The following is a 15,232-nucleotide window of genomic DNA, read 5'->3' as shown; positions in this document are numbered from 1 at the left end:
CTGGAATTTTGATAAGAATTGTGTTAAAACTGATATACTCAAGAGGCAAGCAAAGGCTACTGTTTATACCCATATTTTTGCTTGCCAATGTTTTTTCTATTTTCAAACCCAGAAATAGACCCACACAAATATGAACAAATAGTTTTTAACAAAGGTGCAAAAGCAATTAAATAATGGAAAGGTAACCTTTTCAACAAATGGTGCTGGAACAACTGGATAGTGCTGGAAAAAAAAAAAAAGCTATGTTGAGTGTTCTAATCCATGAACTTGGTATATCTCTCTGTCTCAGTGCCTTTCCAGGACTAGACAACTCTGGGTATGGAAAGTTTCTAAAATTCTGTCTACAGGTCTCAGTGTCACCTGAGAATCTTGAAACAAGCCCTTGTCTCTCAATATTGTAGAGTCCACCCTAAGCCTTGTCTGGCTTCCACATAAGAAGGATTTGGGAGTGCAAAGAACTGGTCATCCTCTTGCTTGGGGCTAACATTGTGACAGGCAGGAGAGTCAATCTGGTAATATTCTTTCTGTCTCTCCAATGGTGACCCAACTGCTTGAAGTCTCATGCGAGGATTACAAAGACATTATATCAAGGGCTACTGCAGCCAGGAGCTAACTGGCATCAAGGAAGAATTAGCAGCCTTAGTTACAAATTCTGTGCCCAAACTTGCACAAATGGTGAAGAGATCCTGTCACTGGACCCGGCGGATGCGCAGCTCCAGTGGCCCAAGGGCCACCAGCCAACAGTGGTGGAGGGGTGGCGGGGCAGCGGGCACCTGCGCGGCAGGCTTGACTCCCCTTGCCCAGAGCCCCAGTGTCCAGTGCTTCCTGTGCCGAGAGAGTGGTGCGACCCGGCCAGGAGCAGCGAGTCCCCAACCCTGTCCTGTGGAGCTGGGCCCGGAACCAACCGCGCCTGGAGTTGTATCAGGTTTTATTTCAAATACTTTGCAGTTGTGTTGTTTGGTGCATACAGTTTAGGACCATGATATCTTCTTGTTGGATTATGCTTTTATCATTTTATAATGTCCCTGTCTGCCTGGTAATTTTATTTACTCTGAAGAGTCTACCCTTTCTGACATTAATATAGCTACTCTTACTTTCCTTTTTAATATTTGAAAGACATATTTTTTCTCACCCTTTTACTTTCAATCTGCTTATAATATTATATTTGAACAGAGTTTTTGTAGACAGCATTTATTTGGGCCATTTTAAAATCCATCCCTGCAATCTCTGTCTTTTAGTTCGTATATTTAGACATTTATATTTGATGTGATTACTCATATTTTAGGGCTTAAGTCTGTTAATTTTTTGTTTTCTGTTGTCTTTTTCTTGCCTTTTTGTAGGTTATTTGAACAGTTTTTAGAATTCATTTTGATTTTTCTGTAGTGTTTTTGATTGTTCTTTTTTATGACTTTTTAAGTACTTTATCTCGGTATTACATTGTATAGACCTAAATTATCACATCTACTGGTGTCATCATTTTACCAGTTAGAGTGAACTATAGGAACCTTACCACCCATTACTTCTCTCCCTTTATAGTATAGTTGTCTTAAATATCTCCTTCACATACACTTAAAACCACATCATACAAGTGTTATAGCTTTTGCTTCAACTGCTAAACATAATTTAGAAAAGTCAAGAGGCAAGCAAAGTCTACTGTTTATACCCATATTTTTGTTTGCCATGTTTTTTTCTATCTTCCTGATGTTCCATAATTCCTTCTTTTATCACTTTTTTTCTGTTTAGAGGACTTTTTTTTTAGGATAGATCTGCTGGTAACAAATTCTCTAGTTCTCCTTCATCTGAGAAGGTCTTGACTTCATCTTTGTTCCTGAAGAGTATTTTCACAGGGCATAGTTTTGACAGTTCTTTTCTTTTGGCACTTGGAAGATGTTTTGCCACTTCCTTTTGGCATCCATTGTTTCTGATGAGAAATTTTTTGTTATTCCAATTCTTTTCTCTTCGTAGGGTAGATGTCATTTTTTGCCTTCAAGATTTTTCTTTTGTCTTTAGTTTTAGTTTGTATATGTTGGTGTGGATTTCTTTGTGTTTATCCTGTTTGAGATTTTCTCAGCTCCTTGAATGTGTGGGTTTTTCTTGCTAAATTTAGAAAGTTTTCAGCCATTATTTCTTTGAGTACTTTTTCAGTCCTGCACTCTTTCTCCTCTCCTTCTAGTACTCTGATGACATGTTAGATTTTTTATTATAGTCCCACAGGTCCTTTATGCCCTGTTGTTCAGATTGGGTAATTTCTTTGGTCTCATCTTCCAGTTCATGATTTTTTTCCTTTGTCCCAGACATTTCAGTTACTGCATTTTTTAGTTCTAAGATTTCCATATGGTTTTTCTTTATATCTTCTATTTATTTGCTAAGACTATCTTTCTTTGCTGGGACTTTCTATTTTTTAAATTTGTTTCAAGTATGTTTGTAATTACTTATTGATGGTTGCTTTAAAATCTTTGTTGGATAATTATAACATCTCTGTCATCTCTTTGTTGAAATACTTCGATTGCCTTTTTTCATTTGGCTTGAGATCTTCCTGGTTCTTGGTACAATGAATTATTTCCAGTTGAAACCTATATTGTATTATGTTCTGAGATTCTGGATCTTATGAAAACTTTTTGTTTTAGCTGGTTTCTCTGATATCACTCTATCAGGGGAAGGTGCCAGGAAGTTTATGTTCCCTACTTATCCTCTGTTGATACTAGAGAGAAGAGAGGTCCCTCATTGCTTTTGGATAGAGGTAGGAGTTCTTGCTCCCCATGTGATCTCCGATGACACTGCATTGGGGGAGGGGGTGGCCTTTTTACTACTTGGTGATGATAAAAGTTTTACTCTTCAGTATGTCTCCTCTGATACTGCCCCAGTGGGTAGGAGGTAGGATACCTCATTACTGCTGGCTGATATAGAAATCTGGTCTCCCCATGTGTTCTTCACTGACACTGTTGGTGTAGTGCATCTTGTTGCCAGGTGACAGGGATGAAAGACCTGACTCCTTACTTGGCTTCTCTGATACCATCTTGGCAGGCATGTTGGGGACCCTCATTATAGTCACTTAAGAGAAATCTGGGTTCCCCACTTAACCTTTGCTAGCACTGGTGAGCATGGGGTCACAGTGCTGTTTGGGTGTAGTTGAAAATTTACTGTCTGGAAGTTTTCTGACTTGCTAGAGTGTCCCTTTCTTGGCCCTTTGGGTACAGAGAGTAGGCTTTTGTTGAAGCTCTTTTTGTCTGTGCCTATTGGTTTTCAGGATTGCTGGCTTCTGCAGCAACAAGTCTAGGATATATGAAGCAAAAAGAAAACCAAGGAAACTCACTAAATGTTCCTTTGGTTCTGTAGCTCTTAGCTGGTCTGCTTTTTTTTTTCCCCCACCTTTCAGTCTTATGTTTGTTTTATATACAATTTCCATAGTTTAGTTGTACTTGGTGGGAGGAAGGCTCCCACTATATCTTTCTGGAAGCAGAAGTTTGTGCAGCCCAATTTAATGATTGGTTAATGCAGGGATATAAAGGCCTAGCCTCCTGATCCCCATGTGGAACTACTCTGAAAGACCACCCCAGCTCCTGAGGTCCCTGTAGCATCATATGAACTCTTTTTTGTGACTGCATTACAGTTCAGCTTCTTTCTCTGCTCAAAATTGCTTCTTTTACTCTTCAACAGATGTGAATCCCAGAAGTACTTTCTAGTAATCTTTCTGCATGCAAATCTTATCTTAGAGTGCTTGGAAGAGAGCCCAACTTTTAACAGTTGGCAATGTAATTGATCTGAGCAACATATTCTGAAATGACATTTTGGAATGTGCCAACTGAATGGCAGTAGGAACCCTATCACTGGATTAGGTGGAGGATGAATAGCACCTGGCAGGTGGTAATGGGGCCAATTTCTTTTATGATTAACTGAGATAGAATACTGGTGAAAGAGAATGAACGGGTAGATATATTGTATGAGGCTTTTAAGAAATGTGAGGGAAGTAGTAATTATAAGTTCCGTGGAATTGGATGGCAGTTCCTGGGAGCAATTAATACTTTGGAGAAAGTTAATGAGAGGTTGAAGGTGTTTAATAACCAAATAAATTAGGCTAAATGTGAAAAACTGGAGGGCTTCCTTGATAGTATATAAAAAGAGTCTCATATTCTGCACCAGGAGGGGTTAGAAAGTTGAGGACCTGGCCCGGGATTCCATTTTAAGAGTAGCAGAGCTCCAGAGGAGATTGAATTATTAATCTCAGTAGCTTTACTATCCAAAAATTGGAGCCCTGATTGGAAGGCCTGGGATCTTGAATTACATGGGTCAGTGCTCTGTAAAGTTTTGGCATTTTACACTCCTCTATATTAAAGGCTGATGTTCTCTTCTTGCTTGAAAATGATGCAGAGGCTTTAAAGCATTCACTTCTCTTCTTTTCTTTCAAGTTCTATCCCCACCTTCCCTTCTGGCCACCAGATCAATAACTAATCCAGCCCAGGAAGTTCTGGGTCATCTAGGAGAAGAAAAATACTGTACTCCAAAGGGATTTAGTACGTAGTCACATATACTGTCGAGATTCAGGATAGTATGTATGAAACTAGGTGCTGAGGATGCTGAATTTGGTGCAGGCAAGGAACATAAACTTCAGATGAGGTAGAGTTTATTGATATGGGAACATTTTGCTGTTACATAGGATTTAACACCCTAGCAAGGATCCTGGAAGATAGTGGTAACATACTGCTAGGCTGCCTTTTGGGAATTTGGAGGAAATGATGTAAGCAAAATAGAATTGCAGAAACTACTTCGTAAATAGTAAAGAGTAGATCAAACACAGAGAGATGGGTATACTAGAGTGAACATACCAGATGGAAAAACCCAATAGATGAATATACTTATTGGGAAGAATCACAGAACATTTTGTTTGGTAAACTGTAAACCAGTAAGGAATGCACTGCTGAGAAGGGCACCAGCATCACTGAGAAGCAATTGTCCTCTGTAAGCCAGAGAGGAAAGTAGGAGAGGCCATCACGAAACTGAGCTTCAGGATGTCAGTGAGAATGGTAGAATCCTGAAATAATAGAAGTCAGGGAGAGGTGTAATTACTATAAGTGTAGTAAGTGGTAAGGTCAGTGGCAGCCAGGGGGTCATGACTAGTAGAGAGCTATAGGATGATTTATAAAACACAACATCCCTAGAGACAAGAGTGATGGCAGTCAAAAAGGGTATTTGCTCAATTTGAACCACAAAAAGAAATCAGTAATGGACATTTGAGAAACAGGGTAGTGGTCCCCATAAAGAGTCACGATACCTTGCCCAATTTCTGAACCTGTCAGGTTTCAGACCTGCAATCCATTGTTTCGAAGAAGCTGGATGCCTGGGAGGAAAGACCTTGCAAACACCATGGCAAAAGTATAATGAATGATTTTACCATTCCATCCTCAAGAGGACTCATTGCCATTATAGTGGCCCCTCTGTTTTAATTTTATGGGGACTAATAATTGGAGTCCTGGCCCAGGTCTGGCTCAGTGTGGGACCACACACCCATCTGGTAATCATTTCCCCATTTCCCAAATGTATTATTTGGAATGGACATATTTAATAAATTGGCAGAATTCTTATATTGGTTTCTTGAACTGTGGAGTAAGAGCCAGACTCAGAAAGGCAAAGTGGAAACCTTTTGAAACAGCAGTCCCTCTTCTACTGTGGCCAAATAGTTATTCAGAAACAATGTTACATTCCAAAAAGAAATGGCTGAGTTTAGTGCCACCCTTAAAGACCTAAAGTAGGCAGGGGTGATAGCCCTATTTGTAATTTAATGAATCAGTCTGACTTTTATAATTCAGATGGATAGTGGAGGATGACAGTTGAACAGCTATAAAGACAACCAAGAAGTGACCCTAAATGAAGCTTCACCTCCCCCCACCCCAGATAAGGTATTTTAGCTAAACAAGATCAATATGGAATCAGGTACTTGTTATATTCCCATTGATCTGTTAAATGTGTTCTTTTCTGTCCTTATGAGAAAGGGCTTATGAGAAGGGACTATCAGAAACAGTTCACATTCACTTGGAATAGAAACCAGTATACCTTTGAGGTCCTGAGGTAAACTTGGTTAACTCTCCTGCCCTCTGTCATAATACAGTCTGAGAGGTCCTGGGCCATCTGAATGCCCTGAAGAACATCACATTGGTCCATTTTACCTATGACATTATGTTAATTGGACTTGTATAGGCAAGAAGGGAAAGCACATTGGAGCCTCTCTCTCACTGTCTCTCCCTCCCTTCCTATAAATTTGTTTATTCTTCTGAACCATTATTATAATGCTCTTCATTATTACCTTCTAGGTAACCAATTAGTTTCTTGTTTATTATTCCTGTTACATCAAATATACGTATGCTTTGTTATTTTCTTCTGCCTTCTAACACAAAAGATAGTACTTTGTTTTTTTCAGTTAACACCATATATCCTGTAAATCACTATTATTTCATAACCATCTTCCTCATTCTTTTGTTTTTACAATTGCATAGCACTCCATTGTAAGTGCATATCATAGCTTATCACCTAATCTCCTATTTTAGGCCTTTAGGTAGTTTGCAATATTTTGCAATACAAATAGTACCGCTTTGAAAAACTTTGTGATATATGTTTTTATTTGTAGACACCTAATCTTCAGGGTAAATTTATAACTTAAGTATTTATTGCAGATTATATCTTTTTGCATTGAAAGGATCTTCCTTTGTCTCATGCAGTGGCTTTTGGCCTGAATTCTACTCTAACATTAGGATCTTGCTCTTTGCTTTCTTACTGTTTTCCATTTACCTGGTATTTCTTTACCCATTCCTTTATTTTAACCCTTCTAAATCATGGTATTTTAGGTGTATCCTCTTAATTAATAGGGTGACCAACCACCTGGATTTGCCTGGTACAGGAAAGCCTCACGAATTGGGCAAACTAGAATGGTTGGTTACCCTGCATATAAGCATAAAATTAGGTTTTGCTTTCTGAGCTAATTCAACATCTTTTTCTTTTAATGGGTGTGTTAAGCTTATTCATACTTATAGATATGACTGATTTGTTTGCTTTAAGTATTATTATATTTATTGTGTCTTTTTCCTATATTTTGTGCATCTTTTTGTCCTTTTCAAAAATTTCTTTTGGTATTTAGGAAAATCTTTATTTTTGTTCTACTGGTTACCTTTGTATTTCTACCTTTTCTAGTGCCTTAAAGCAAAACTATAGAGACAGTGAAAGGATCAGCAGTTGCCAGGGGATCAGGGAGAGGTGGGGAGGGATGAATAGATGGAGTACAGGGCATTTTCAGGGCCCTAAAACTATTCTGTATGATACTGTAATGCTGGATACATGACACAAGCATTTGTCCAAAACCCACAGAAATACACACACAAAGAGTGAACTCTAATGTAAACTTTAGTTAATAATAATGCATCAATATTGGCTCATTAATTGTAACAAATGTACCACACTAAGGCAAGATGCTAATAATAAGGGAAACTGAGAAGAAGGGAAAGAGAAGTTAAATGGGAACTCTGTACTTTCCATGCAATTTTTCTGTACACCTAAAACTTTTTTGAAAAATAAAGTCAAGGAGAGGCGGCATTGACGCTGCAATTCTCCTATACTTCCAGTAAAGAAGGAAGGTAAATTTTATGAAGATGATTGACCACTATATATATTTGTATAAGATCTTAGAGAAAGAGATATGTTGGTTGTCCATTTAAAAAAAGCTTTTTTCATTTATTAATTAAAAAAAATTAACAAACCAAATAAAACATTAATATATGTATAATCAATAATTCACAATATCATCACTTAGTTGTATATTCATCATTTCTCAGAACATTTGCATCAATTCAGAAAAAGAAATAAAAAGACAAAGACAATAGAAAAAGAAAATAAAATGAAAACAGAAAAGAAAAAAAAAAGATTATACCTACCATACCCTTTCTCCCTCGCTTTCATTGATCACTAGCATTTCAAACTAAATTTATTTTGGCATTTTTTCCCCCTAAAAAAAACTTTTCTTGGTATTTAGAAAACTCTGTGTTTTTGTTCCATTAATCCTTATTCCTTTTAACCTTTTACTCTCTAATTTGTCAGTTTTAATTGTAATCCTTTGACTTCCAACTATTACTTACACATTCATCAGTGATCTATTCTGGTTTCCCCCTATTTTTCTCTCCTTTCTTCTATTTTGCATGTCTTTTTTTTTTTTTCCTCAGAACATGCGACATTTGCATAGTCTTCTTTTACCCACACCCCTGCCATGTTTTAGTCTTAACTCTACAATTAAATATATTGAGGCTCTTCTTAAATTCTTATGGTAAAGATTTCTCAATTATCTTAGGTTGAATGAGGCCCATTCCCTAGTAAATTCCTCAGGAAGGGCCCATGACTACAGTATTTCCTGAGTTTTGGCCTGTTTCATTTTTTTATCACTTTGATACCTGAAGAATATCCTGATTGAATAGAAATTTTTGGCTTGCCCTTTCTTCCCTTGTACTTCTTGAAAATGCTGCTTTTTTGTTATATCACTTCATATGTTGGCCTTGAGAAGGTTGATGCTAACCTAATTTCTTATCCTTATAAATAATTTTGTTATTTTGTCAGTAGGCAAAGTAGTATTGCAGTCTAGTAATCTTACTAGAATATGTCTTAGAGTCATTCATTCTGGGTCAATTTTCTCAGATATATAGTGCGTCCTATCAATATATAGATTTAAGTTTTCTCTTATTGCCCAGAGGTTTTTTTTTTTGGATTATAGTTTTAAATATTAGTTCTTTTCCATTGTTTTGCTTTGCTTTTTCAAGGATTTCTTCTTTGCCTGTATTCTAGCTCATCTACTTTCCTATGATGTTCATACTGTTTTCTTTATCTCATTTTCATTTTCTTCATTGGTTTTCTGCCTTTTTCAGTGCTTTTTATTACATTTTCATTTAAATCCATTCTACCTTGGGCACCTCATAATTTAGACTTTATTTTTGTGATGGGTTTTTCTTTCTCTTTAATTTTTGCCCCGTCCGTTTTTGTTGTTATAATTGTTAAATTTGTGATAGTAGTTCATACATATGTATATATTTCCAAATGCTTTCTTAAAGATATTTGATTCAGGTTTGTTTTGTAGTTTTCCACTGTTTTTTTTGTTGTGGTGGGGGAGGGGAGAAATTTTCACAGCTAAAAGCTTTTTCTGTTTTCTTTGTACGGTAGCTTTTAATGGAGTTGATCTGACTTTCCTTATTCTTAGTAATTTCTTGGACAGGATTCCTAGTTCAAAATAGCCCTCTTTTTCTGTCTTGAAGGGCAATTTCTTTAAATGTATGAAGTTGTGATAGTTGGGAGGAGAGGGAAAGAGGTGGGTATTACCTGTAATTTTCTTTTGTTTTTGTTTTTGTTTTTCTGGCATCTTTAATTTTCTTCTTTTATATCCCCCCCCCCCTTCTTTGCCATGTATACAAGGGGCAACACTTCTCTGTCCCTAATTCTAGGAGGAGAGTCTCTCTAAGCCAATACCTCTGGAATCGTTCTCACTTTCAAGTCCCATCTTTATAGCCATTGTGTGAACTATGAAGTCTCAGTTCAATATTTTTGCATTTAGTAGTGAACTTTCTCTTTCTCAGGATGATTTTGTCTATGCTTCCTTTTTGTTTTCTGCTTCTGTCTGTTATTTTCAGTCTTTTAAGACTTCTCTTCCTTTGCTCTCTGTTCCTGCAGATTTGCAATGGTGACAGGTGCTTCAGTAACACCTGCTTGAATTTGTTTTTTGTTTCTCTCCTCATAGGAAATATGAAATTTGTGATATTCCCTCTCCTAGTTATGCTGGAGGCCATGAGTAGTTTTTTTGTATAACTCATTGATACTGTATTTTGTTTTTTTCTTTTTGAAAAGAGATTTGGATTCAATGTAGCTTTCATATTAGGGCTAGTTAGAACTCTCTTCTCATAAAATTTGAAAATATCCTACTATATGTTCAATTTCTTAACAAACTGAAAGACACAATGTTTATACTACTATATACTTTTCTCTGCTTTCATGATTGCCTTAATGATTTTCTATTTAATTGTGTAAATTTTTGTTTTCTCCACTTTTTTTGATAAACTTATTGAGGGTAGGAATTATTTGTTTTAGTCATATCAGTATCCCACTACCTAGAATAGTCGACCTGATACTAGATATTCATAAAGTATTTATTGAATTGAACTAATCTTGTTTCTAGTTACATCTTTGTCTCCTTCTAAAGCCTTAAATTTATTTATATTGTAGATGCTGAGAAAAACTCTTAAAGGGTCTGAGAATAAAAAACTGGAAGTAACACCTGATATACCAAATTTGGTGCCATTTGGGGATGTGGTATGTATGATTAATCCTTAATAAAGCTGTGTAAATGATTTCCTATTTCATGTGAAGAGTAGTTTTTATTTGTTAATCAAAAAGAATGTGGGGCGGGCCACGGTGGCTCAGCAGGCAAGAATGCTTACCTGCCATGCCAGAGGACCCGGGTTCGATTCCTGGTGCCTGCCCATGTAAAAACAAAACAAAACAAAACAAAACAAAACAAAAAGAATGTGCCAAAATGGTCCTTTATATTAATGTATTCATTAATTTTTCATTTTTAAGGGTCAAGACATTCTGATAATCACTGCGTTTATGGAAAACATTCTGATTCATAGAAATCTTTTAGTTTTTTATACTATGGATTTTCAAACTCACATACTTTTCCAAACTGACATACTTTTAGGAAATGTTGATTCCTGGACCTTACCTAAAATCTGCTACATTAGAATCTCTGGAAGTGGGACCTAGAAATCAGTATTTTTACATGATTATAGTCTTGTCAGATTTAGGAAACTTTGTGCTTTAGTTTGAAAATTGATTCCCACTCGTTCTCCATTCAAAACCCACAGAAACAAAAGCTAACACATCTCACACACACACACACACACACACACACACACACACACACACACACATTTACCCATATATAGGACCTTGAATCTAGGTCCAAGAACATCTGTCATTCTGTTGTAGATGATATCAGAGTATAGGAGATGAGGATGTATGTACATTTAGAACTTTTAAGTATTGTTGCATTCTTTTGCAGCTATTTATATTTTCTGAAGACTGTTAGAACAATTGATGAGTATAAAATAAGACATTCTTTTTTTCCTCTTCTTTACCTCCTACAATATACTAATATATTTTCTTGATTGTAAAATACATGGTGAATTTAGTACCAGCTTTTGGGGGGAAAAAGAAAGAATACACTAATAAATACATTTTTGCTTTTACAAAATGGCCATGGTATGTCTTGATCCATATAATTATATAATACTTTCTTCCCCAAATCACAATCAAAGTTGGACTTATATAAGCATTCATTGTCTGAATTTAAGCTTAGAAAAAGATTCTTTGGAATCACTTTTGGTTTTAAGTTAATACTCATGGGATTATGTTGACATAATTTCTGTAACCCATGCTCTTGACTGTGATTTCTGCATCTCTTTAAAACTGAAAGTTTGAAGAATATCCTGATTTCAGCTGTATTTCCTAACTTGATAGTTTGTATTTTCTTAATTGAATTATATGTTGCTAGACGTTAAAGAACTTCTATTAAAAGTCAGCTAGAGAGTGGGCCACAGTGGCTCAGCAGGCAAAGTTCTTGCCTGCCATGCTGGAGACCTGGGTTTGATTCCTGGGGCCTGCCCATGCCAAAAAAAAAAAAAAAAAAAATCAGCTGGGAATTTTTTGACAAATGTTTTGCATTTGATTGATAGCTACTCACAATGCACAATTCAGTCATACCACTTTCTCTTTGAAAGTCATGTGATTTGATTTGGCAAGATTGTTCATGTGTAGACTACATCACTGCTGACTACATCCACAACCTACTCCTATTTCTGATAGTCATATACCATTTTCAGAAAAAAATGTGTAAAAGCTATGCTATAAAATTAGGGACATAAAATAATTCTGAGGTGAACAGTTTTCTGGTTACTTTCCTGTTTTAAATGCATGTTTAAATGCATGTTTGGGGGTGAAGATATTGACACCGTCATTGTTTTGGGCCACAGATGGATCTCAGAATCTGTGGCAACATTTGTTATTTGCAATCTATAAATGGTCATGATTATATTTTGGGGTGTTAAAATCTTTTTCTATATTTGCATAGAAATCTATTGTCTTTTCTATAATTATGGATCTATTAATTAAAATTATAAAGAGTTACTGAAATTTAAGAAAAGTTAAGGTAGTTGCTCATGGCTTCAGGCTGAGTTACTTGGCATATGGTCCTGAAATTAGTCAGTGTTTTATGACAGAATGTTAATTTATAGAATTATATAACACAAAATTCTAGAAGCAGACAGGAAGGAAGCTATTCTTCCTTGTTTTTATCTTCTTTACAGATAACTCAATTTTAAAAACAAACAGTGATTCATGGTATCCCCTATGGCAGTAGCATTTAAAGTCTTGCCAATCTAGTTAAGTATATGCACTGCCCTCTTTGAATTTAAAAACTTAGAACCTCTCCTTTAACATAACTGTTCATACTTATGGTTCCCTAAGAAACTGACAGCAGTATTTTCTTCTCTAGTATTTCATATTCAGATTCAGTAATCTTTTAATTAAATATTAAATGCTAATCTCTTTTATGCATTTTCCACTAACATTGTTTTAAAAATAAGTCTCCAAAATTAGTTACATTACATTTAAAGTACTTGAGGGCCATTTACTTTGCTCCACAATATTTTATAAATATTGCTATTTTACTTAATTTTTAAGACTAAACATAGCTGCATGTATTTGGTTAATACTGAATATTAGTATTTAAGTGTTTCTGCATTCATTTTTAATTTATTTTTGTGGTTAAACACATGGCACAATTTAGAAACTTTTGTACAAGAGAGAATGAATATTTCACAGCCCCTGACTTATTATAGTTCACGGAATGTTTGTTGAATGAATAAAGTGGTTTTAGGATATTGAATAAAAAAGCTTATCTAAAGTAAACCATGTTTATTATTATATGCAGGATGCTAATTTTATCAGCTGTCAACTATCCACAAAATAAAAAATCAAACAGTGATGGTTGGGTTCTTTTGCTTTGTGTTTTTATTCATTTTAGTTTACTGTGAACAAACACAGTTTATTTTTCTGCTTTATAATGTCCTCCATTAACTAGATATTTCTAAAGAGAAACATTGTATCTAATAAGAAAAAAGCAAAAACATTGGAGTTTTATATACTTCTATATAAAGTAAAATGGAAGAAAGGTTAACTTTTAAATGCATTCACTTTCTGTGTTTTTATTTTGATTGTTATAGGTTGGCTGCCTGGCTATTCATTTAAAGAACTGCAGACAATTTACACCTAAAAGTATCCTTCCTTTTGATTAAGAACCATAGTATGGGCATGTATCACTGTTTCAGTTATCTATCACTGTATTACAAACTGCTACAAACATAGTGGCTTAAAAATCACCATTTTATGATTAGTCACTGTACATCGACTAGGTGCTACTTCTGCTCCATGTTATCACAACTGGGACTGCAGTTATCTGGCAGCTCAACTGAGCTAGAATATCTAAAATGGCTCATTCATGTGTTTGGTACTTTGGCAGAGATGTTTGGAATGCTGAAGCCAGCTGGGATGCTGAAATGATCAGACCTTTCTCTCTTTCTGTGTCTTCTCAGGACCTTGCATCATATTTTTGGCAATAATTTTTTGTTTTTAACAGTATTAAAATATTATTTATTTTGTTTACAGAAAATTTTAACTCCCTCAGATATTGCTCTTAAGGTGGATGCTTCTCTTGCCTCATCCTATTCATGGCCCTAGTCATTTCCATTGCATTCTATTGGTCAAGGTAGTCATAGGGGCAGTCCAGATTCAAGAGCAGAGGAAATAAAATCCACACTTCAATGTGGGAAGTGACAAAAAATTTTCATCAAGCTGTAATCTCCCTCAATCACCATATAAGTTAGAGGAAAATATATATCCTCTTGGATGATAATGCTAATTTATTTCTAAGTAATAAATACGCTTTCCTAAAATATTTTTAAAAGATCTATGTTCTATTAATGACTTTAAATAGACTGAATGCTTATTAATATATTTAGCATGCATAAATCCAGTTTCTTTATGGAGATTTTGTGTTTCTTTTCTATATAAAGAAAATTGTTGAGGATAGTTCTATATAATAAGAATTATTGAAGATAATTATTTAAATTATGAAAACAAAATTGTTTCAATGTGCAGAGTGCTATGGAAGATAATACAGACCAATAGAGCATAAGTAAAGTATTTAATGAAGTCAATTAGAGAATAGAATACTTTATATTCTGTCTTAAAATTATTTTCAAATGATGTATTTTGGATTTTTAAAATTTCTACATAATTATACTTAGAAAAGCTTTCAATGATATACTGCAGATGGTTAGCCACCTTAAAATTAATGTGTAGAAAAATTTACAATTTTTTTCTCGCTTTTATTGTGCCTATGAATGACAGACAAAGATACTATTTTAAAAGGCTTTTTTCTATTGTTTAATATGTTCTACAGTTATCTTTTACAATTACATGATTGATTCCTAGGTTTTTGCCTAAATTATTTAATGAATTAATTTTGTAATGTATTATTGCTTGATTGTAATTAAACTTCTTTCCTAAATATAATTCCAAATTCAGTCATTTTACAGCATTACAATAATTTGTTCATCCGCATCATTGTAAACAGTGTTGTGAAATATACAAAAATGCATAGCTTGCTATCCAGACACGGTAAAAAGAACACTATGATTAAGTTTGATGAAGTGAAATATTTTTCTGTACAGGTAATATACAAGTTTTTTTCTGGAGAATGTGCTTTATAGTTTCAAATATTCTACAGTAGTTGTATTTTCCTTAAGTGGTTAGGAAAGAAAAAAAAAGTAGGGCCTTTTTATTTGGTATTTTACAGTATCCTAATTCTATACTGTAGGTCATATTGATCTTTTTATAAACAGCTCACTTTAAAATGCCTAGTCATGGTAGACTTCCTCTCTGAGATGTTACTATCTGTGGTCTTGAGTGTTTATCAAATACGTATTTTTCTCTTTTCCTCCCCTCTACCCACCTTCATTCTTTCTTTTTTTTTTTTCATCTCTTCACTCTTTCCTCCTTACCTTTCCTGTGTTCCTCTTATATAGACTCCCTCCTACTCTCTTTACATACCATGTACACACACTCACATTTGTATGTATGTACACGTTATAATACA

The 15,232-nt window shown here is 35.0% G+C and overlaps 1 protein-coding gene across 6 annotated transcripts in view; it reads left to right on the top strand.

Moving 5' to 3' along the window:
• Window positions 1–15,232, top strand: part of CATSPERT (catsper channel auxiliary subunit tau) — a 197,608-nt gene that overhangs the window by 24,641 nt on the left and 157,735 nt on the right. For 5 of the 6 annotated variants that reach the window (XM_077154705.1, XM_077154704.1, XM_077154703.1 and 2 more), the window contains exons 2-4: window positions 10,240–10,326; window positions 13,299–13,350; window positions 14,662–14,807. In XM_077154705.1, the coding sequence (XP_077010820.1) occupies window positions 10,240–10,326; window positions 13,299–13,350; window positions 14,662–14,807 (285 nt within the window). Of the gene's footprint in view, window positions 1–10,239; window positions 10,327–13,298; window positions 13,351–14,661; window positions 14,808–15,232 lie in introns of those variants that run through there. The other variant, XM_077154706.1, reaches the window with a different exon arrangement.

The sequence above is a fragment of the Tamandua tetradactyla genome, chromosome 3, assembly GCF_023851605.1.
Source record: "Tamandua tetradactyla isolate mTamTet1 chromosome 3, mTamTet1.pri, whole genome shotgun sequence".
NCBI classification, from domain to species: domain Eukaryota; kingdom Metazoa; phylum Chordata; class Mammalia; order Pilosa; family Myrmecophagidae; genus Tamandua; species Tamandua tetradactyla.
Note: the sequence above shows the minus strand (reverse complement) of the source record. Positions and strands in the feature narration are given on the sequence as shown.